The sequence below is a fragment of the Hydra viridissima genome, unplaced genomic scaffold (assembly GCF_058129835.1).
Source record: "Hydra viridissima isolate aposymbiotic clone 2 unplaced genomic scaffold, HvirCarnegie_v1 scaffold_2, whole genome shotgun sequence".
NCBI lineage: Eukaryota > Metazoa > Cnidaria > Hydrozoa > Anthoathecata > Hydridae > Hydra > Hydra viridissima.
The window spans coordinates 3,730,323-3,753,095 of NW_028324301.1; the positions used below are offsets into that span (position 1 = coordinate 3,730,323).

General features: G+C 27.1%; 1 protein-coding gene across 3 annotated transcripts; it reads right to left on the reverse strand.

Annotated features, from left to right (window-relative positions):
• Positions 1-2,235: 2,235 nt before the first annotated feature.
• On the reverse strand, positions 2,236-22,069 carry LOC145189141 (uncharacterized). 3 transcript variants are annotated; one of them, XM_090077340.1, is made up of 32 exons: positions 21,788-22,069; positions 19,921-20,022; positions 19,680-19,778; positions 18,784-18,897; positions 18,383-18,586; positions 18,168-18,269; positions 17,974-18,075; positions 17,790-17,888; positions 17,524-17,622; positions 17,094-17,195; positions 16,645-16,749; positions 16,373-16,471; positions 15,754-15,882; positions 15,511-15,636; positions 15,079-15,195; positions 14,907-15,005; positions 14,621-14,719; positions 14,341-14,442; positions 14,117-14,215; positions 12,327-12,428; positions 11,385-11,486; positions 11,082-11,282; positions 10,872-10,967; positions 10,203-10,235; positions 9,138-9,245; positions 8,276-8,473; positions 6,662-6,760; positions 6,333-6,440; positions 6,046-6,225; positions 3,950-4,118; positions 3,637-3,848; positions 2,236-3,450 (listed from the first exon to the last, which is right to left on the reverse strand). In XM_090077340.1, the coding sequence occupies exons 1-32, from the start codon at positions 21,962-21,964 to the stop codon at positions 2,416-2,418; spliced, it is 4,818 nt and encodes a 1,605-aa protein (XP_089933466.1). In that variant the 5' UTR covers positions 21,965-22,069; the 3' UTR covers positions 2,236-2,415. The 3 variants fall into 3 exon arrangements, with proteins under 3 accessions (XP_089933466.1, XP_089933468.1, XP_089933467.1); XM_090077342.1 differs by lacking the exon at positions 21,788-22,069 and adding an exon at positions 20,680-20,698; XM_090077341.1 differs by lacking the exon at positions 17,524-17,622.
• Positions 22,070-22,773: the final 704 nt, after the last annotated feature.

Consider the following 22,773-nt stretch of genomic DNA (forward strand, 5'->3'; position numbering starts at 1 on the left):
ACGACTGCAGTAGCAATGGCTTCTCCTTTTGAATCAGAAAGTTTTGGCACTCCCAGAAGTTTTTCAACACCACGCCCTGTTACTAAAACTGACAAACGCTCAACATTTCCACTTCCATCGATGTCTGCCATCATTTTTCCATCCCAATTAACTACGAGAGGTACATCCGGTTTGAAATTTTCTTTCGTTTCATTGTAATGAGTTTCACGATAATCAGTTCTTGCCCTATGAAAAGTAGTAACAGATATAGAAAACTCTTCAATGGGAGCTCCTAAATTTTGCATTGTAGCTGTTATAGTTCGCATTGCCACACGATTGCTTACTTTTCCTCTATCTAAGGAAGCGACAACTTCAGGGGTAATAATTTTTTTTATAGAACGCTTCCTTTTCAGACCGGAGCTTTCTGCAACATCATCTTTTCCTTTCAAAACTACGATATCATCATGATCGCTACTAGCAGAACTTGAAGGCGAAGTTGAATTCTCAAGAACAACTACTTCTTTAGAGCGTTGTTTCCTTAACGCTTCTTTTTGCAAACGTTTATCCAAACTTATCTCTCTGCAAACTTTATTTTCTTCTTTCTCTGCATCATCTTTATCAATGGAACCCAAGACCATGTTTCTATCATCTCGTTGATCTATGAGGAAATCGCGATCTTCAGCAATTTTTATTAAATCAAAAACATTAGTTGGCGCAATATCAAAAAGTTTCATAATTCTCTTTTCAAAGTCTGTTACTTTGCTTCTAGCAACAGCTGATTTCTTATTTCTGTCTTTTAATAGATCCGTATATTCTTTATGAAATTTTTCAAGCCTTGTAACTGCATTATCCTTTCGAATTATAGGAATTTTAGCTTTTTCCCAAATTTCACAAGTTGATTTGATAACTGTTACCGAACTTTCATGTATACTCAATCCTTTCACCTCATGGTGGAAAAAAAAACATTTTAATACTTCCAAAATCGTTGGAAGCTTAAGATGGGAAAGCATTGATATTGGTTGACCAATTAACCATTTTGCTGTAGAACTGCGTGTTGACTTTGCGACTGCAGCCATTTTAAATTTTCTTTAATACAGTGTATGAATGAAAATATATTTTGTTGTCACCTATATTTCCAAACAAAATTAGTTTCGTTGAAACTCGCAATTATATCACTTTCTTAAAATACTGTAATTAATATTATTAATCAAGCAAAATAGATAAACTATTGTAATTTTATTTCAGGAATCACAACACTCTCGATAAAGTCTCGAACTGAACTAAACCATATAATAAACCAATATAATAAAATATAATGAAATTTGGCTTAGTTTGCAATTTATTTTGCCGCTTTAATACGCATTTAAAAAGGAAATGTTGTTTAACAAAAGTTATTATGCGTAATAAGAGCTTTATTTTCGTTTTTATTTTATTAAAATCGAACGGTAAATAACCGAAATGTGCACAGAAAACGAAGGTCAATATTTTACTGAACTTTTGAAAATTCCAATTTTAGAGGGGTATAAAGATCGCCCCAGCGTGACCTCTAAATATTAACCGATTTGGCTGATTTTTTTGGTACAATGTTTTCTTTTATAAATGAACACATTTAGACCTTAGGAATAACAAAAAGTAAAAAAAAAAATTTTTTTGGTCATTTTTGGATCACCCTAATATATATATATATATATATATATATATATATATATATATATATATATATATATATATATATATATATATATATATATATTCATTTTCAAGTGTTCTTGAAAAGGGAAAACTCTCAATAAATAATATTTTACTAAAATTTTACGTAAAAAAATCCGATACTTTTGTCATTTTTAAAATAATTTTAATTATATCTTCCTAATTTGACAATTTGTTTAATTTGCACTAAACAAAAACCAAGTAAATAAGTTATACAAACCATTAATAAAGTGTTTCATCTTCTTTCTTTTAAAATACTTTTTTTTAACTTAAAGTGCTTAGCTTCGTAACCTAGATTGTTATGACTATTATTTGATATGATTTTTATTCAATCAAGTTTACTATTTTATGATTATTTTTCTGGTAATTAAAAAATTGAAATAAACTTAAATTGATGTAAAAACTGGGTTGTTTTCAAAAACCAGGCTAAATTTGAAGTCTTAATAACATTCGATATAATGATCGGAAACTTTCAATTTTCGAACAAGTTACCAAGATCAAAATGATTCGATGGACTAGATGGTTTGGCGTGGAATGACACCAAAATACTTTTTAAACCGTATTTCTAAACAAAGCAACGGCTACAACAACAAAAAATAGTAGCTTTAAAAAAATTCACATTTTCTAACACAAAATCAAACGGTGCAGATTTATGTAAACCATATTAAAACTTTAATTGCTTTTTTTTACTATTATTCACTTTTTTTCACTAGTTCAATGCTATTTTTATTTTTTTTTAGTAGGGTTCTTTAATCTCTCATAGTAGTCATTCAATTGGAGAGGGTGATAATTCAGAGTAACATACAACTCTTCGATCACTTTTTTCCATTCAATAACTTCGCGTATATCTAATCCTTTTTTGGCTTTTGGTTTCTTTTTTTTTTCTTTGTTAATTTTGTTTTTTTCAGTATCTCCGATAAGACCCAAATTTTGATTTAAATCTGCAATGTTGGCGCGAAAACAACAAAAGTAGGTTGAGAGCATAACCTGAACCACAATTATAAATGTTGTTATTATGTTTACAGGAATTGGTACCGTATGTGTTTTGGTCATCGACCAAATAGTTTTTCCTCGTGCATATCTCCATTCTATAGTTGACCTTCCATCAAATCTTGAGTATGTGTTCCCCATCATTGCAACTAACAGGTTAATAAGCACAACAACTGCTATAATCTGATAAAACGCATAGCTCAAAACATCGATTGCATATGCCTCTGCTGGACTCTTGAGTAGTTGAGCGTCAGTTAAATGAGCGGGAACTACTCCCATACCAAAACAAGCAAAAACTCTGTCTGAGAAAATATCCATGATAGCTAGGTTTGTAACATGATTAAATGGTAAAACGTTCTCAGGGATATGAACTTTCGTCTTATTGTATACAGGCTTGTATATGACAGCACCATGCATTGTGAATGCAACAATACACACAAAAAGTACAAAAACGAACTTTAAGACATCAATCACCAAGTTTTTTATCATGACTGTCCATGGTCCAAACACCTCGTGCATCGCTAGAAATTCAAGAAAGAACTGAACAAAGAGGCTGAGTAAGATAAGGCCTAATACGTTATCTCTAGCATAAATCAAATTTTCCCTTGTCTTATCAGCAAAAACGTACGCCAGAATATTGAGTGATAACGCTGAAGCAGCAATCATACATTGCACTATTTTAAAGTAACTAAACTCCAGATCAGTTACTGTGTTTAAAAACATCGCACTAAGCCAAATCCAAAGCATCCATTCCCAAGGAAGAGGGTAAATCTAAGAAAAGTTCGGATAGAATAGAAAGTTTAACAGTAAAGGTAAAATTTAAACAAGTCTAAAAATCAAGAAAAATATTCAAATATAGCTTGCTAAATATTAAATGATGTAGTCATCACTAAATTTACTATATTTTTCTTTGCTCAAAAAAAATTTACAGAAATATTACAGGATATTTGTACCTACCTCCAAAAAAGAATGGTCCCAAGGTACTGCAACTACGAGAATTAATATAATAACAAAGTATAAATGAGATACCAAGTGGCAAATAAATTTCAAAGTTGGAACTTTGTTTAATCGATGAAATGGAAGACAAAGGAAGAACCATACAGGAGGAAAAAGAAAACAGACGCTAGTAACGAGCAAGAAAAGAGATCCTTCGATCGGAAAAATGTCACCTATAAAAAAAGTAAGGTGAACACTTCAAAACTTTTCTGAAATATAAACATAAAAAAGTACAAAATATGAAAAAAAACTCTAAATTTCCGTTTAAATTTACCAGTCCAAATTTCTGAAAAAAAGCTTTGTACGTTACTGTGAGCAACACAATCCTTAAACTCGTTATCGATTAATATGTCAACAAGTGATTGCTTGGAATCGTCAACAGCGCTTAATAAAGCTTCACATTCAAAACTTGTGGCTACATGAAGGATTTTGTATGCCATTTGCTAAAGAAAAAAGTAAATCAGTAAAAAATCTTTTAATGGTGACCAGAATTAAAGTAATAAACATCTACTTGCAGTAAAAAGAAATTTCATAAACTCATTCCTTCTTTTGCCTAAGCGTAATGACTATTGCTCCCTAAAAAATGACCTGGAAACTAAAATGAAAAAAAATTAGTTCACTAACTGAACAGAAGTCACGAGTTTGCAAACAATTTCTTGAAGCCACATAGTTTTACGTTATAAGATGATCTGCTCACTCTTAATTATAAAAAAAGCATAGATTTTTTTCAAACTATCATCGATCAGATAAAATTAGAAATGATTTTTAAAAAATATTTGAAAGAAAGAGAGAGCATCACTATTACACCGTCTCTTTCTCTGAAAATTGTTTCTGATCAGATTTGTCAAACACTTTAATACTTTTCCCATCAAGCCTATTTTATTTTTTTGGATAAATGTAAACAAGATGATAATGATGAATACCAAAGCGTTTTTTTAACTTTTGTTCCAGCCAATTTTCTTATACTAGAAAGTTGCGAGCTCACAGAGAGAGCTCTGTGTGTGCTGAACCTCAATCTTGCATCTGGCGTAAAGTTCTGTGTTGATAGGATTATGTTTTTTCTTATTTATTTATATACTTATTTACCACAAAATCATTGACAAAAGCTAAGAAGATTATTGATATTGATCAGAAGATCATTGATATTGATTAAAAGATCATTTATATTTATTAAAAAGTCATTGATATGGATGGTACTTGATATAATTAAGAAAGAGAACTCACTTCTACTATAAGAGTTAAGTTGATAAAAATCTGATCGGTCTATCAGAAGCACTTGGAAATATATCCCATAAATAGTTTGAATCAAGAATTTTGAAGAAATATTGAGAATATTTCAAACACTTTAAACCTATCAAAAAGAAAAAACAAACCAATTTTGCAATAACCTGTGTCAAATTTCAGGTAAGAAAATTGCATACTAAGACCAACAGTCAGATGGAAAGGTTACATGAATATTTAGATGATATTGCTTTTAATTAACCCTTGGTTTGACTTAGTTGAAGATAGTTTACACCACTTACTCAGGTTAATGTAAGATACTCAGTAGCATATGATATAAAAACTCATCATTTGTTGTTAATAATCAAACAAGTAAGCATGCATTCCCCTCGTGAAAAAGTATAAGTTCACTGGAAAATGGAGAGAAAATAACTTTTGGCTCTATAGAAGCCAACTAGAACAATTTTGTAGCTGAAGGATGCAGGTCTAACTGTGTAAAGAAACTCAAAAATCTTTTTTATCCTCAAATCTTGTATCTTGATAAACCTGACAAACATTAGTTGAACACATTACCTATCACCTGAGTTACACATACCAAGGCTACAGGACTAAAATGAACTGAAATGAACTGAAACAAACTGAGATAACAGAGACTTCAAATCTACCTTAAAGTAAACAATCTCCATAAAATTTTAAACATCATTGAATTAATCACTTAATTTCCTGTGAAAAATATTTATGAGTTACAAGTACGTAGAACAAAGTATTTTTTCAAACTAGTCCCTCATTATGTATCAATTTTAAAAGTTGCTAACAAAATTGTATTTTTTAGAATATTGTATCATTAAAGATTTTTTTCATTAGAAAAAGAAAAATTTTTTTTTCAATTTCCTTAAAAGAAATATCAATTATTTAGTGTCTTCCATTGGTATTTACACTCTGAAAAAATAAGTCTTGATTTTATTTAGTCCGATTGTGATAACAAATTCCATAGAAACTTAATCTAAAAGTCTTTTTCATATTTTAATAATGCATTAGATAAAATCAAAAACAAACATGGTGTAAACAAATACCTTTCATCATAAATTGCTGTTGAATTTAGTAAAGAAAAAACTATCAGTTTAGTATAAGTTTCTAACTAAAAACTACCTCACAAAATTCTTCAATCTGCATATAGTCATCACTTTTATCTTTTATTCTTATTGCTTCTCTCCGGTAAGCAAGAGTTAACTTTATTGCTGTGTAAATAGGTGCAGGAGAGTTGAGAATCATCTCTTGCACAGATAAGTTATTGCTCAAATTACAACAAAACATGAGGTCTGCAAGGAACTAAGAAAATAGAAACTTCATGAAAAAATGCATTACATTTTTATCCTTAATAAAAAATTTTTAACAACTTTTTTGTTATTTAAAAAAAAAACATAAAAACATATAACTGTTCTGTTGTTTATTAAATTTTCAACATCAAATTTGTTCAGCATTAGAAATGATACAACTTCAATGTGGTGATTTTTGACAGCATATAAAAGGGGAATTTTTTGTTCCTAAAAAAAAATATTCATATATAAAATCATTAAAAATCATTCAATAGGACAACAGCTTTAGTAGTAACAACTTTGATACACCAAAAATGAGATGTAAAGACTTTTTATTCTTAATGATTAAAATATTATAATATAATCTTTGTTAATTGAATTTATTTCATCAAATTTGAAAGTTTTTTTAGATATGAAAAAGCAGACTTATAAATAAAAATCTCATTTACTAGATCAAATAAAGTTGTAGCAGCACCCATTTCAACTAAGTAGATAACATTTTCGATGACTCCAGCTTCTGCTGCACAGTGAAGGGGCGTCATTCCTTTCTAAATTTTAGTACAAAGTTAAGTAATGGTAATTATAGAAAAATATTGAAAATTCAAGAAATTTAACTCTGTGGAAGTATAACACAGTAATTTTCTATGAAAGATTAAAATACTGTTCTAAAAAAAGCAACAATATAATTTTAAGAGTTAGTTTTTTTTTTGTTTTTTTTAATGATTTAATTTATTAGCCTGGCTTTAACAATTAATTTACTGGCTGTTGGGTTTTATAACAAATGTTTAATTTTCTGGCATGGCTGCTCATTTATCAGTATGTAGAATAAAATACATTTATTAAAAAGTTTTTAATTTAAGATCTTTGTTGTTCTAGTTACTTCAGGGAATAAAAATGTGTCAAAAAGATTAAAGAACTATGAAAAAAAAAACCTAGTTAATTGGTTAAAAAAAAGGAAAAGTAAAAAATGCTGAGGTTAAAAAATCATCAAATAGTAAGATCTGAACTAAAGATTTGAAGTTATAGAAATCATAAAGAATGCTACACAAAGTAATTAACCAGAAAATTTCTATCTTTGTAAATAAAGAAAGTGTGATTATTTTATTTGATTTAAGAAAAATGATTTACAATTAGTAAGTAAATAATTATTGTAATATCTTTTACTTCATTTTCAAAGTGGCAAAAACAAAAAATTCATAATAGATAAAAATACATAATACTACCATTTGTAATAGATAATTACATAATATTACCATTTGTAATAGATAATTACATAATACTACCATTTGTAATAGATAATTACATAATATTACCATTTGTAATAGATAATTACATAATATTACCATTTGTAATAGATAATTACATAATATTACCATTAGTAATAGATAATTACATAATATTACCATTTGTAATAGATAATTACATAATATTACCATTTGTAATAAATAATTACATAATATTACCATTTGTAATAGATAATTACATAATATTACCATTTGTAATAGATAATTACATAATATTACCATTTGTAATAGATAAATACATAATATTACCATTTGTAATAGATAAATACATAATATTACCATTTTTAATAGATAAATACATAATATTACCATTTGTAATAGATAAATACATAATATTACCATTTGTAATAGATAAATACATAATATTACCATTTTTAATAGATAAATACATAATATTACCATTTGTAATAGATAAATACATAATATTACCATTTGTAATAGATAAATACATAATATTACCATTTGTAATAGATAAATATATATTACCATTTTTTAATAGATAAATAAATGATAATAGCAAAATTTGCAATAGATAAATATGTACAATATTAAACTTATAACAGATAAATGTAATGTTAAAAGTTATAATAGAAAAATATGTAATACTATATTTATTAGTAAATAGATGAAATATAATGCTAGATAATAGATAAACAAATAAAATTTTAGATTTAAATTAAATTTAGATAATACAAACCATTTTAAACATAAAAACTAGAAGTAAAAACTGATGTAATGGAAAATAAAGATGATTTTTACATTATCAGCATCATTTATGTCAGCTCCTTGTCCAATAAGAAGCTGCAAAAGCTTGAGTTGTTTATTTGTAGATGCATAATGAATTGATGACCTCCCTAAAGTGCACTTGGCAGCTATTTGCTCTGAAGAACGACTTAAAAGAAGACTAGCAACATCAAGATGACCTTCAGAGATTGCCAAATGAAATGGAATTAAACCCTAGAGCAAGAACAAAAAAGAAAAAACTGGTGATGTTTTTCAAAATATTTTTATGATAGGAATATAATTATAAACTAGTGACTAAAACAACCAAAGGAAAATAAAATCTATTTTTGAAATTAAAAAACTCTATTCTAAATACTTTAGAAACTTTGCTATCAAAATGATGGTAAACTGATTATCTCTACAACCTTTAAAAATAAGAAAAATGGAAAAAGATATTTTAGTTAATTACCAAAAATACCTTACTTTATTAGTAAACTTAATATCAAAAATAAATACTAAATTACTAAATTATTTCTGTTTAATTAAACTTTTAGACCTTATTTTGTATAATCTAACAAGCCTTCTTTGTTAGATTACAAAAAAAACAGAAATTTTTTTATAAAGTTCATATTAAATGAAAACTAGTTTTCAAAGTAAAATCTGATCAACAACAAAATTTAGTTAATATTTTATGAATTCTGGGAGGAAAAACAATTTTTAAAAAATAGGAAACCCTTATAAAGCTTACAATGGAGTATGTCCTTTACTATAAACTTTAGCAAGGCAGATGCCTTCTATTAGATCATCATGAAAGTAAATACTGCAATACTAGATATAAATTTACTTAAAATAACCTAAGATGAAAAAACTTTTAAAAGTTGCCACAAAAAAAATTCACTTTTTTAGCTGTTCTTTGATCAACTACAATCTTTTCAGAATTTAAAAGTTGCCTCACAGTCTCATCATGACCATTCTTTGCTGCCATATGTAAACAAGTGTACCCAAACTAAAAAATTAGAAAATTAATAGTAATATATGTAAAACAATATTATTGACAGGATTTTTGCAACTGTTAGCCATCATGAGTACCCTTTACATCTTTTTAAAATACTTTTATGTGTTTATCTTATGTTGTTGAATTTTTACAATATCTACCAATATTAGTTTGTAATATACAATTTTTCTTATTAAATTGTGTTTCCACATAGTGCAATTCCATACTAACATCAATTTACAAAGTAGTAAAAAGATTTTAGTATTAAGTGGTTTTGTATTTGAAAAAAATTTTAACCAACACACACATTTTATTTCCTGTACAATAAAAAGTAAATACAAACATAAAAACATAAATAAATATAAAAACATAACAGCTATTACTTTTTTTCTGAATACAGCTTTGTAAAATCTTGGGAAAAACAGAATGGTTTTGATTTTCTAATTTTTTTTTTTAAAACTCCTTAAGAAAGTTAGTTAAGAGAATACATGAATACAACCCAGTGAATGGAAATTTTGTATGCATCTATTTGTTAAATTCCTCATTCTCAATAGAAATTATGTTATAATTATGACATTGACACAAACACACACACTTACATATATAGATAAATACATATTTATGAAAATATATATCTTCGTGTATATATATATGTGTGTGAATATGTGTGTACATAGTTGGGTGTATACATAGGATATATATGTACGATTTATTTCGAGAGTGACCTAAGTCCATTCATAGTTAAGAGCTAGTATTTAATTAATTTATCTTTATAATTATTGAATTAAGTGTGTTGAAAATTATCATGTAATTTGGAATATGCTTGACCAGTTTATGGCAGCTAACCTCAAAATATAAATGTTGCTACATTCAGTAAAGAAAAATTGATAAATGGACTTACTTTCAAAATAAGTTTATATAACAAGTTTAGCATTTTAATAATTGCCTCATGAAAAAAAATTAAACTACCTCTGTTTCAGCTTGTACTTTTCCGACTGGACACTAAAGTAAAAATTTACATTAAATTCTCAAAAGCTTTCATCTCTATATAATAGCAACAACATTAATTTGAAGTAGAAAAACATAAATAATAGTAATAATAAAACAATTAATTAGATTGAAAAGGTAATGTATGTAATAAAAGTCTAGATGCTTAAAGTAAATTCAAACTAAAAAAAGAGAAGAAAAAGATATTTGCACTTCTGCTATTCAAATATATGGGAAAGCATTATGGTATCTGTAAGAAGAGTAAGTCCACAAAAGCAAGTGTAATGTATATGGACAAGTATAATAAATTTCATACATACAACAGAAGAATACAGAACAGAAAGGTCACTAGTATATATGTATAAATGCACATATACACACACAGATATATATATATATATATATATGTATATATATATATGTATATACATATATGTATACATTTATATACATATATATATACATGTATATATACATATATATATATATGTTTGACATGTTTATGACATGTGTTTGACATATTTATATTTGTATATATATGTATATATATATATGTATATGTATATATATATATATATATATATATATATATATATATATATATATATATATATATATATATATATATATATATATATTGTATATATTTACTTGGCTAAGAATATCTCCAGGAACTTTCATCAAGAAATCTCCCAAACAAGCACTTTGTCCATATTCTGCTGCAATATGCAAAGGTGTCATACCAGTCTAAAGGATCAGCATTAGTTATACCAATATCCTTTTAAAATTAACCCACTGCAAATTACTATCACAAAAAAATATATATATATATAAAACAGTAATTTTTTAAATATGGTTTACCTTGGAACTTACAATACTAAAAGATATCTTTCCCTTAAGAACTTCAATTACTTTACGAGAACCATACTGAGCCGCTAAATGAAGAGCAGTCATTCCATTTTTATCTTCATCAAGCAATGGTACGCCTTTTCTTATCAATACCTCTGTTAGCTCACTTTGATTGTAAATTGCAGACATGTGTAGTGGAGTTTGAAGAGTTGTCTTTTTTACAAAAAAAACAAAGTTTTTAAAATATAAAAAAATAAATTTTAAAATAAAAATGTAACAAAGAGTTAGCAAAAGGTAAATTCTTATAAATTTTACCTTGGTTTTAGATGTTACCATAGTTGCATCAACTTTTAATAGTGCTATCATAACTTCAAGACTTCCTTTAGATGCAGCAATATGTACACAATTGTTACCATCCTGAGGAAAAGATTTCTACTTTAATTGAGTTGCTGCTATATATTTATTATGTTAAAATAGGTATAGTAAGTATATAGTAATTTAATAAACCAGGTGAACTTTCTTACAATAACTTCTATTATGTGTAGGTTTTTTGGTTTTTATGCTGTTTCAATTCAACAAAATTGTTTGAAACATCTGTGGTATGGTTTCTACTAAGATATAAAACTGGAAAAATATATAGAAAGCCAAAAAAACACTACTTTAGTTGATGGAAATGATCATATTGCATATTCTCATACCATGACAAAACTATCCTGTTTTTCATTATGGGAAATTGATATTGAGAGTCTTGTACTTAAACATTGTTAAACTCATTTGATTCCACCTGTTCCAAATATATGTTTGGAACAGGTGGAAAGTCAACTGTAGGTTTGACATGATGAGTATAATATATTCCTATCAATAACTTCTGATATAACTTTGGGTCATTCTGCATGTTTCTCTTTTCTAATACATCTATGGATCATCCAATATATACTAAGTTAAAAATCTCCTTTGTGAGTTAGTCGTTGACTGCAGTCACAAACTATTTCACTTTGGTGTTCATATTATATAATCCATAAGGTCTGTCTGTTTTAAATATTGATATGTAACAACTTTGAAAATTATTCTAATTTAGTGTAAATAACAGTAATTGCAATCATTTAAGATAAACTGAAAATACTGCAATAAATTAAATGAGCAGAAAATCTTAGAAAATCAATTTAATTTTAGGGCAGTTTAAACACTATAAAAATTTATCAAAAAATGCCTAAGTAATTGAAGTTGTGTTAAAATACGAAAAAGCTAAACATTAACCTTATTAAATAATTTTCGCAGCTCAGGGTTTAAATCCAAATACAATTTCACAACTTCAGGATGATTATTTTCAGCAGCAAGATGAATAGGTGCAGCAAGATTCTAAAAAAAAAATTATAGGCCAAAATATTTAAACCTTCCATTAGCATAAACCATAAATTTTCACTATAGTTTATATAACCATAATTCTCTACTATAAACTGTGAGTTAAAAGACAGCATAAATTAAATAATTAATTCAGCAATATTGATTAAAAGGTTAGTCTACATTTATAAAATTTCTAAAACATTTTTTTAAAATAAAAATGTTAAAAATTTAAAATTTTTTATATATAGTAGTTTGAAAAGTCCAATTAAACTGAAACTTTCAGAGAAGTTGATTTAGATCATCTCTTATCTGAAATTTAAAAAAAAAAATAGTTTAATACTTGTTTCAAAAAACATCTTTACAAAAAATGGCAAATATTGTCACACAAGTTTGGTAACAACATTTAATAAATTTAGTTTGTAAATTGCTTGAATTTTCTTTAAAATAATCTTTAAATATATATAAAAAATGTTAAAGAACTTTTTGTAAAAACTTTTCCTGAAATAATAACTTAAACTGTTAATCAAAAAACTTTCCATAACCTTATTTATCTAAAATTGAGTAGTATAAAACTTTAATTGTAAAAGATTTGATCATAGCAAAACAGCATTACAGTTTAATGTACCAAAGCCAAGCAGAAAAACTGATCCAAAAAAAGCAGCAAATTTGAATACAGAAATCTCTCGGAATTAAAATGTTAAAAGCAGTTTTGATACAACATAACAATCCCTGTACAATGGCAATATGTTTGGTAGAAAATCAGCAAAAAACCTCTATTTCTGCAATTAACAGAAAAGTCTGCATCAAGTTTGCTAAACCTTATTGATATTGACCACTAAAAAGTGGGTAAAAATTCTTTGCAGCAACCAATTGAATTTTATGCTTTTTGGGTTGGAGAGAATAATATATGATCATTGTCTTCTAAGCCAAAGAATTGATCCAAAGTACAAATCACCAGATAAGAAACATGGTGGAGGAAAAGTGATGGTTTGAAGATGTTAGAGATTCTATAGCTCCTATTCATTTTATTGAATGTATTACAGATCAACATAGGTACAAACACATAATCAAGAAATAATGCTGCAACATTTAAGAGGAAAAACTACTGAGAAGATGGATCTTATAGCATAACAACAATCCTAAATACACACTAAAATGTTGTTTTTTGATAAACAATTGTTCATAAATGAGCTTCACTCTACAGTGTTTTCCAAATGTTTCCAGAAGTGCTCCATATTTTCAAGTCAACACTTAAATATTATGTAACTTGTTGGGAATATTTGGATCTTAAATTGGTCAAAGATTATCAAACAAATGCAATTTATTTAAGGCAATCAAAAATGCTTGGGAAAGCATTTAGATATAGAGACACTTATCAAACTTGTGGATTTTACACTACAGCAATTACAAGCACTTATTGATTCTAAAGGCTACAGAGTATTAAGTTGTATTGCTGTAATTTTTTAGTAAAGTTTATATTTAAACCAGTTGTGAAATATGGTCATAAGGCAATTCTTAATTTTTGCACAGCAATTATTATGATATTTTGCAATTATGTTCTGTAAATTTAAGGTTTTTTTACTCAAAATAAGAGTTCATTCTTATCCACTTTCTGTGTTGATTCAGTTGATTCTTTAAAAAATTCAAAGAAAAACTAAAAAGAAAAAATAACTTTTTCACTCTACTATATGGCATATTTTTACCATATCAACCAGCATTGGATCAGCACCAAGTGTTAGTAAAGTTTTAGTAGCATACAAATGTCCATTATGTGAAGCCATGTGAAGAGCAGATTGTTTGTTCTAAAAAAGTAGAAATTTTCTTCATGATTAAAAAATTATGCAATGTGAATTTTTTTTTAAAAAAGTTACTTTTGAAACATGATGTATTTTTAGCATGAGGAGCAATAAATTAGAAGAAATCTTACCAATGCTAAAATATTATATGAAGCATGGTATTTAGTAACAAGCAATTCAATAAGTTGACTATGACCATTTGCAGCAGCAAGACACACAGGACTCATCCCAAGCTGAAATTGTAAAAGTATAAGTTTAAAAATTAAAGTTCATTTTTAATAAAGTTCTGAATTTATCTAATTTTAACAAATATATCAATTTATTTCTATCGTTATGAGGTTCTTTTTATTCCGTTAACTTTATTAACTTTATTATCATTTATATTAAAACACAAAAGATTTTGAAACGAACCTTGGTCTTTACATTAACATATGCATTTTTTTCTAACAAAAGTTCAGCACATGTACCATACCCATTTTGTGACGCAATGTGGAGAGCTGTTTTACCCTCCTAAAATTTGTTGTTGCTTGTTACAAAAACAGCGTTAAATGCATTTTTAAAAAACTTTTCTATATTGTTATTTTTTTTTTTTTTTAATACTAAAAATTCAAAACAAAAAAAGCATACATTTATATCAGAAAAACAGTTGGCAAATTTAGTGTAATCAAACCACATAATTATAGACCTATAAACTAACTTGATCAAAATAATCTAGACTTGCATCATACTCAAGAAGTATTCTCACTATGCCTGAGTAACCAAAATGGCATGCAATAAGCAGAGGTGGCCATCCATTCTAAAAAGGAAAAAATGCTGTTCAGATTTCAATAATTAATTTTAAAGATTTATTTCAATAAAAATTTATTTACCATATTAGGAAAATTTGCAGCAGCAAGGGATTCTTTTGGAGACATGGATGCAAAAATCATTTTTAGGACTTTTGTGTTACCTGTTTGACAGCAATAATGAATAGGAGTCTCAGCTGTCTAAAAAAAAAGCCACTAAATCAAGTATTCATAATCAAATATTCCTGTGATTTTCAACGTAATCAAATGTTTTTTAAACTTAACTGTCCAATTCTTCATGTACTACATAAAACTCAAGACTGATTTTCAGATTAAATGTGTAAATAAATTCAACTTTTTTGATAAATGATGCTAATTTTTTTAGAAAAATATACCCACATAAGGAATATTCTTATGACTTACTTAATTAGAATGATTGCAATACTTGATAAATAAAAAAACAACTACACATTTCAAAATTAATTTAATTTTCTTTAAATTGTAATTTATTATTACTTTAAGGTTTAGAATATTATGATTTGCATTATTATCCAAAAGCAGCTTGGTAAGATCTGTGTATACATTGTGAGTTTCAGACTTAGAAGGAATTTTTGCACAGTAATGAAGTGCTGTTTCTCCAAGCTTAAATAAAAACATATAATTAAATTTTAAAATTTTTAATTTCAGTTTATAATATAGTTTGTATAACTACAGTTCAGCAAAAAATCTGTGAAATTGAAAGGAAATAATTTCACTTACTTTGTTACTAGCATTTATTTGTGTTAGAAATTCCTCTCTATTCATAGTTCTATTCATTTCATCAAGGAGCAACAGCAAAATTGAAACAGATGAGTTTGAGATAGCTAGATGAAGAGGTGTCTCACCAGCCTGGGTAGAAGCTGTCAGAAGTTATAAAGCAATCATTTGTTCAAAAAATAAGAAATAAAAGTTAAACATTAGAAAATTGAGTGTCAGAAAACTTTTTTGAAATGTATTTTTATTTTATAAAAAAGGGCAATTGAATAGCTTGATTTCAATTTTTTTTTAGCATAAATATTTTGATGGTATATAGAATATTTAAAACTTTTTATTTAGTTACATTTATTGGATTTGAAAGATAGCAGAATTTGGTACATATAATATATCCTTTATCAGTTCTTTAAAAAGTTTTGATTTTGAAATAGCTTACTTAGCCTGACTTAAAAAAAAGATTAATCAGAGGGGTAGACTAATTACAGTTTAGCTACTATGCCAATAATAACAAATTACTATTTTCTTTTTTGACACTATGATCACCATCAGTTATAACAATAGATATAAAGCTACAATTTGTAGAGTTAATCACCTCACAATCTATTTCATTAAATAAGAAGCCTACCAAATTTTTTTTAATTAAAGAGGCACCATCATTAATGAGCAATTTTGCAGTACCAGAGTTTCTTAAACGAACAGCAATATGAAGGGGACTTTCCCCATCCTGAACAAATATAAGTAGTTGATACCATCAATGGTACAATAATGATAATATACTTGATAGAAAGAAACAATACTAAAAATACATAGAAGCTTGAAATAAACAAAACAAAAAATTATCAGCAAATGAAAAGCAAAGGCATTTCTTTTAAATAAAAGTAATTAAATAATGGTTACAGAGTTCAAAATAGTATGATTAGCACCACTTGATAACAAAATTTCAGTTATTTTCTCTGAATATCTGGACAGCTTAGCAGCAAAATGCAAGGTGGTTTCATTTTTCTAAAGAAACATATAAAAGTTATTAAATATAAAAAGATGCAGATTTATATTATATATAAAAAAATAACAAGAAAAACAACCTTGAAAAAAAATGTCTGCTAATTTTAGAAAAGGATGAACTAATGAAAATAAATACATTAAAGAAAGATAAAATTAACAAAATTTTAAAAAATTTCCACAATACTTTTGAAATAACAATCAGAAACCTAAAATAAAGCATTTTCAAATGATTTTACTCTAGTATATGTGAGATTTAGTTCATGATATAAGAAACTGTATTCCATGCATGTTAGCTTGATATCTAAAAGATGAAAACTGTAAAAAAAATCATTTAAATCTCTTACTGGTCCTCCTAAAGCATTCACATCAGCACCATAACCAATAAGAATTCGTACAGCATTGAACTTTCCATGTAGAACAGCTAAATGAAGTGGCATGTAAAAATCCTAAAAAAAATAACAAAATTTGACAAATTAGTAGTAATAAATATAAATTCAAATTATTTATAAAGACAACATTCATCTAATTTATCTTATGAAAATAAGTAAAGGAATATAAGTATAAATTACAAATTGCTCATTATTTATAACTGTCTTTATTTAGTAATTATAATTCATTACTCTCTTTGCATAAAAAAAGTCTTGCAAAAGTTTTTAAAATATGAATTATACTAAATGCTAAAAAAATCGAGTACAATAATGATTTATATGATAACTTAAAGTAAACTTAGTATAATTATATTAGTAAAAGATGTTTAAATTATGATTGAATTACTTTCGTATATTTCTCAAGTTGTGCTCCATGCTTAACAAGCAAATCTACAATAACATCAAAACCTCTCTTGCAGGCCTCATGCAAGGCTTCAACACCATTCTATGTATTATGACAAAAAATATTTGCAGTAAAATTTTAGAAAATTAAAAAACCTAGTTTTTTTAAAAAGCAAGAAAAAATATTTTCTAATATTTTACTAAATAATAGTACAACTAAACAATAGTACAACTAAATAAAAGTACAAATAAAACTTTTTAAAAACTTACTCGATTAGGAGTCCTGATGGGCATTTCATTTTTTAAGAAGTATAGCAGAACTTCCACATGTCCAGACTTTGCTGCCAGATGCATGAAAGTACTTCCATCCTACCCAGTAAAAATTGTTAAATCAAACACTTTTTTTGACAAAAAAATTGTAAAAATAAAATATTAAAATAAGATAAATAAAAACCTTGGAGCGCTCATTTATATTTGCATGACATTTTTCAATTAACAGCTCCAAAATTTGGACATTCCCTACTTTTGTTGCAATATGTAAAGGGGTACAACTTTGCTTGAAAATAAAAATATAAATAATTTAGTCACATATTTTACATCAAATATATAAAGTTGAACTACAATAACTTAAGTTATTTAAAAAAAAACCTTATCAGAAATAATTCCTGAAGCATTTGCACTTATTAAATATTCAACAGATTCAACATCAGATTCTCCAGCAGCAATATGAAGTGCAGTTTGACCTTCTTTCTAAATTTCAACTATTTATGTCAGTCAAAAAAACTGTTATAGATGATATCTATAAAATTTGTATATATTATTATAATTAGTATAATAGCTAGATTTGAAGAAACGAAATTTACATTGACTTGATTAATTTTTGCTTCTGCTTGTACAAGTAATTTTATAATTTCCAAGTGCTTTTTTCTTGCAGCTAAATGGAGGACTGTATCTTCATAATGTCTGGTGACTGAACAAAGTTGCTCACGCTGATGAGTTGTTAGCAGCTCTTTGCAAATATCTTGATGCCCAGCAAATACAGCCAAATGAAGGGCTAAAAATCCAGCCTATCAAAATAATTCATTTTTACCCAAAAAATAGTTAAAATGTTTATTAAAAAAAAACATTTAAGATTTAATGATCTAAAAACAATATTTTCAAAATTTAACTATTGTATTAAAAGTGAAAAGATCCTTTTCAAAGCACAAACTTTACAAACAAAAAACTGCAAATTTAACAAATTACAAAAAATCTTCATTCCCACCTTATCTTGCTCTAGCTTTGCTACATCTCCCATAACTTTAAGAAACAATCTGATTATTTCAATTGATTTCTTTGCTCTAATACAAGCTTGATGCAAACAATTCCTTTCATATCGCTACAAATATTGTTGTAAAGATTGATAACACATTTTTTATAAAACTAAACTTTTATATTGTGTGTTTATTTTATATCAGGTAATTAAATATTAAAACTTGTTGCAAAGTTTATTTCAAAAATTACAGAGTTATACATAAATAATAAGGATTTAAATATTTATAAAAGCTCTGTATTATGTAATCAATTATGTCATTTAAGCATCAGATTTTGTAATGCATTACTTGATTATTTTAGGTAACTAGTTATATTTCTTACTAAAGATATTACTTTTTAAATTACTCAACCTAATATTAAGTATATGTTGCAAAGCTTTTAAGAGAAAAAAAATCATTTACAATGTGATAAAATGTTATGGGTGAAAAAGTCAATTCAATAACTTTTATTTCATTTAAAAAGTTCACATTCACAAATTTTTTTTATGAAATGGGAGTATTGAACATAATATTTGACTTTATTGAAGTACCACAGGAAATGGAAGCTATATCTACACATATGAAACACTTTTGAAAAAATCAAATTCATATTTTAATTAGCAATTTTTGATTTACAACCTTTTAAAAATCTCTATTTAATCAGTATTCTGAAATCTTTTATAACAAATTTCTGTTATTTCAATATTGAGACAGATTCTTTTTTGATATTTTTTATTTGAATGAAAAATGATAAATTAAATAGTATGTACTTCAAAGCACTTTAATAAATTTTATGCACTTACTTATACCTTATATTCAAATATTAAACAAATCAAAAATGTTAACCTAGAAAATACATTAAACGTACCCCTGCGACAACAAATGGATCAGCATTTGTAGAAAGTAAAGCACTGACAATACCTATTGAGGAAGATGAGGCTGCATGAAATAATGCTGTCCTCCCATCCTAATTAAATAAATTTTATTTGTTAAAATTTTTGCAATAAATTTAATTGTTGATTACAACACAAAATTGTATGCTAACTACATATATGAAAACTTTAAAGCATTCTTTCTTTAATACTAGACAGTAATGATAAAAAGCTTACACTATCAATGGCATCAACATCAACACCTTCTTTTAATAAATTTACAACTTCTGTTGTGTTGTCTTCGAGACATGCCAGCATAAGTGGTGTTAAACCATAGTCCTAAATATAGATAATCCTATGCGTCACATAAAGTGTATCCTAAATGTGTGTGTGTGTGTGTGTGTGTGTGTGTGTGTGTGTGTGTGTGTGTGTGTGTGTGTGTGTGTGTGTGTGTGTGTGTGTGTGTGTGTGTGTGTGTGTGTGTGTGTGTGTGTGTGTGTGTGTGTGTGTGTGTGTGTGTGTGTGTGTGTGTGTGTGTGTGTGTGTGTGTGTGTGTGTGTGTTCTAACTTTCGTTTTCGATTTTTATCATCTCCGCCACAGTTTTTATCCTAAGGAGGATAAATACAATAGCTTATGGCTACGGCATTTCCTAGAAAAACAACGTTCACATTTTTGAGAAATTTTGACGTTTCAAATTTAGCTACTTCTCTTTTGTTTATGCTCATAAGGGATTGAGAAATAATGGCCTTTTTAATTTCAGTTAATGCTTGAAAATTACTATTCAGCTTCAAAGGTTGACATCTTTAAAGCAAATAAATTGACCAATTAAACTCGAGGTTAAAAGATAAATCGAATGCTCATGTTGAAGAGGACGATATGGAATTTAATTTGCTGGAAGAATTTTTGCTTCTTCAAGTGTTCCTTCTATTTAACTAGTATATTACGAAAATTCGAAACAGATTTTTATTCACCAATGGTACACGGAAACTAGTTACCTTTGTAGAGATCTATTTACGAATGCAGAAAGAATCCGTATCGTTAAGAAAAGGAATTTGAACGTCTAGAGGAAACGTGCAAAAGTAACTAAAAAATTATTTTTTTTTAGGGCAAAATATTTGATTATAGTTAAAGGCAGGTTAAAATTCCTTTTCTCCTTTTAACCCAAAGTAAAAGATGTGTGTGGAACTGTTATTCATCAAATACTCGTGGCTCAAACACATTTAGAAAGCGATTCGAATTTCTTCTTTTTAAAAAAATGTGTCAAAATTTTTTTTTATAACTTTCCTTTATCAAATGAATAATTTATACACGTTTTTTATCTGACTTATTCTGATTTTGACGAAGGGCATTCTTTTTATTTTCTTTGCTTTTTCCACTTTTCCTTCTTGCTTTTGAGAATGATGACTTATTTGTTGTTGTTTTTTTTGCTATAATTGTTAAATGGGTTTGTATGTGCGTGAACGTGTCTTTTACTTATGAAATGTAAAAATAGATTAGTATCTTTTTTGATTTAAATGGGATTCTAAATTGCCTTTTTACCCTGTTATTCGAGGAGTATGGCAATTTGCGTGTGGCTCAAGTGCTTTAATTTTAAAAATATAGAAAAATTAGAAAAATGCTTTTAAAAAAGGTGATTTGGGCTTTAACTGACATAAAAACTTGGTTTTATCACTTTTTATTGTCAATCACTCCTGGAGTTACTTGCCGGTTTATTTGTTTACGGGAACCCATTACTTCAGCTTGCACTGCCTATTAACATAAGCGAATTAATATTTTTGTCTATTTGAAAAAATGATTATTATTACCTGGTTTCAGCTCACCTAAAAACTTTTTTTGATTAAAGTCATTCATTAAAGATTAGAAAAACATTTGATTTGTTATACACGAAGTCTGATAACTATTATCTACAAGATATGTTTCTCGGAAATGATGTGAAAAAAAAAATTAATAGTTTTTTTGAACTTATTTTACAGTGGACAAATCTGTTAGGGTACAGAAATTTTGATTTTTCAATAGCAAAATTTTTATACAACTTATTTTAATTCTATATTTTACTTACAAATCTTTTGCACCTTCAAGTCATATAATATAACAAAGACTTACGTCATAGTTATCGGTAAATGTAACATCACTATAAGGTTTTGTTGACTTTGAGGTTTTATTTGGCTTGGTGTTGCTTTCAGTTGATATGTCTGAGACATTAGAACGAGTCGGATGTTTATTTGCGTTTACATTGGTTACAGGGTTCTTTTGTGATGGTTTATTTAGCAAAGAAGACATTTTAATCGGACTCTTAAATCTCAAATCTGAAAAAAATTGTATTTTCTAAATAAAATTAATCAATCTAAGGTACATGTAAGCTCCCTGAGTGTGTGTGTGTTTGGTTTTTTTTTTTTTTTCTTTCTCTTTCTTTTATGATTTTTGAATAGAATCTTTCAGGTCTTTCAGTATTCAAGAGATTCATTGAATTTTAGTAAATTCAATTTGCTCAAAATCATTTTTTTCTTTTCATGAAATAGTAATGTTTAGTAAAAAAAATATTAGTGCTCTGTTAGTTTATCTTGATCATAACACGTTTAACTAAATTGCTTTAATATCATTCTGATTCCAATTAATGAAAAAAAGCTCAATTCAATGTTCATTTAACCTACACTTGTAAAAATGCGGTTCAGTTAAAAGTTGTTCTAAATAAAATATATAAACATATGTTCCTCTTACATTTTCTTTTTGAACCATTTTTCTGATTTTTCAAAGCAAAGTCTTCAGGTAGGATTTCAGTAAGGTTGTGGTCGTTGGTAATTGAATAACAGCCACTGCAATAACCAAGATAGAGTTTTAAGTGAAGACTACAATAGGGGGTTTCCCTTGTATTTCGGTAAAGTTTTCAAAAATTGATTAGCTATATCAATCACGTCATTCTTCAACGAAATGTTTACATTTTAAATAAAGAATTTATCAAACAAATAATAATAATAATGATAGAAGAAGAAAAAATGACCGAATGCCCTTTTCGCAAGGTCGTTAGACAAGTGGGCAAATAAGAATCAAGTATGTGTCACTCTCCATCACAGAGTTTTGAACATAACAAA

Excerpts from the sequence above, each read along its gene's own strand:
- LOC145189141 (XM_090077340.1), bottom strand. The coding sequence starts at position 21,964 with ATGTCTTCTTTGCTAAATAAACCATCACAAAAGAACCCTGTAACCAAT. Across the intron at positions 20,023-21,787 it reads CATTTACCGATAACTATGAC|GACTATGGTTTAACACCACT; the intron begins GTAAGTCTTTGT and ends ATCTATATTTAG. Across the intron at positions 14,216-14,340 it reads CATATAATATTTTAGCATTG|AACAAACAATCTGCTCTTCA; the intron begins GTAAGATTTCTT and ends CTACTTTTTTAG.